The 1,775-nt window shown below is 37.6% G+C and overlaps 1 protein-coding gene across 1 annotated transcript; it reads right to left on the reverse strand.

The window, feature by feature from the left end:
- Nucleotides 1–1,045, reverse strand: LOC133336434 (ubiquitin carboxyl-terminal hydrolase isozyme L5). Its single transcript, XM_061544731.1, has 2 exons — nucleotides 969–1,045; nucleotides 1–896 (listed from the first exon to the last, which is right to left on the reverse strand). The coding sequence occupies exons 1-2, from the start codon at nucleotides 1,039–1,041 to the stop codon at nucleotides 1–3; spliced, it is 969 nt and encodes a 322-aa protein (XP_061400715.1). The 5' UTR covers nucleotides 1,042–1,045.
- Between the last annotated feature and the right edge of the window lie 730 nt (nucleotides 1,046–1,775).

Below are 1,775 nucleotides of genomic sequence, written 5' to 3' on the forward strand. Positions count from 1 at the left end.
TTAGGATTTAGTTTTAGCAGCTTCGCGTTCCAGTGCTCTTTGTTTTGCTTTCTCATAGATTGGCATTAATTGACCACGTTCGCCCAACATTTTCAATAGCTCTACTATAAATGGTAGATAATTGTGTTTCCGCCTAATATTCTCTATACGATAACGTTTGCGTTTCTCCACCTCATTGTCGATCAACGAACGTAGTTTTGCAATTTCAGTCTCACGGTCATCAGTCTCCATGGCTTCGCCACTTCCACCGCTCAATAATTTATCAATTTGTTGTTGATAGATTTTTTGCCGATCAGATACTATAGCCATGAGATTGAAGTGAATTTCTCCTTCGCTATATTTATTCATTCTCTTTTCAATAATTGGCCGAACAACATCAATCCAGTTTTGTCCATCAGCAATGGCACCTAAATCAATGGGCCCCTCCTTTAAACCGTCCAATTCATAAAGACGTCCTTCGATAGGCACATAACCAATAAAATGATAGACATCCTCATCTTTGTTTTGATTCTTTGAATCCAATTCGAAGAGGGTTTGGCGGGCGAAGCTGTTATGTACGGTTCTAATTTGCGAGGCATTGCTCAAAGTCAATCCCTTATTATATGGATCAAAAAACTGGCAAAATTCTTTGAAGTTGGTTAACGTCTCTCCAAGCTTGATATCATCATGTTTACAGTTAAGTAGGACACTAAGGATAGCTTGTGTAGCACAAGCGTTGTTAATAACTTGCTTGGCAAAGAAAATGTTTTGCAAGCGATCGTCCTTGACGATGCTTCCTGCCGGTTCATCGTCCTGCACCCACTTGAAGAGAAATATAAGACCATGGATGGGTTCCAAGCTTTTAAATGATTCGGCATCTAAAGACCAAATTTCCTCAACTTGAGCGCCCTCCACCCCTACGAACACAAGAAACATAATTAACTATCAACGGAAGGACGCCAAACCGGCAACAATGCACTGCATCTTACCAAATTCCTTAATGAGTTCGGTAAATACACCAGGATCACTTTCGATTAAACACCAATTGCCAGCGCCTTCCATTGTTTCTACACAGCGTATGTGATACTCAGAATAGTTTGAACAATAAAGCGAATACAAATCACCTTCCCTTTCAAAAATTTGCAAAATCACAATTGCACTAGAGTTGTGTCGTTCCGGAACGAACTAGTTCAAAGTAATGACTTCGTGAAATGAATGATCGGAACAATTCACACTGAATTCGTTTGTTTCGCTGCTTTAGTTCACCTAGTTCACTTCAATTTTGTACAAGGTAGATTTTCATTCGTTTGTTTCGCTGCTTTTCATGAGTTCAGACACTTGGTCTGTTCCCGTAAAGCAAGAATCAACTAGATTTTACTAATTTCTTCGATATCACAAAGGAAAATTCGTTATCGTAATAAAAATTAGTAGATTCCTGCAGTACGGGAACAGATCAACTATTTTTAAATCGATTCGATTTGCAAATCGAGTAGCTAAAGGAGATGTTGATTTTAATATAATATTCTCGGTGAAAATCTGCTCGAAAACCAAAGTAATTTTGTTTGGCAACTCTGTCATGCGTTAACACTTCAAATGTTAAACAATTGGTCTGTTCCAGTACTTTTTTAATAGTAAAGATAGTAAAAGGAGACATTTCAAAATCGCTCTCAGAGTACAAAATAATTTGAAAAGTTCGAAACGCAAATCTAGTAAATATGCCAACATTTTATGGCAATACTTCAATATCAACAAACCAACCAATCAGAAGTAGGCATTCCTGTTTACAAATTTTACTC

Source organism: Musca vetustissima, unplaced genomic scaffold, assembly GCF_032173495.1.
Source record: "Musca vetustissima isolate MV318-11 ecotype Yass unplaced genomic scaffold, APGP_CSIRO_Mvet_v1 utg31085, whole genome shotgun sequence".
Taxonomy (NCBI): Eukaryota; Metazoa; Arthropoda; class Insecta; order Diptera; family Muscidae; genus Musca; species Musca vetustissima.

What these genes read in the sequence shown, in the direction of transcription:
- LOC133336434 (XM_061544731.1), bottom strand. Translation starts at nt 1,041, where the DNA reads ATGGAAGGCGCTGGCAATTGGTGTTTAATCGAAAGTGATCCTGGTGTA. An exon ending in CGAACTCATTAAGGAATTTG is followed by an intron (nt 897 to 968) that starts GTAAGATGCAGT and finishes TTGTGTTCGTAG; the next exon opens with GGGTGGAGGGCGCTCAAGTT.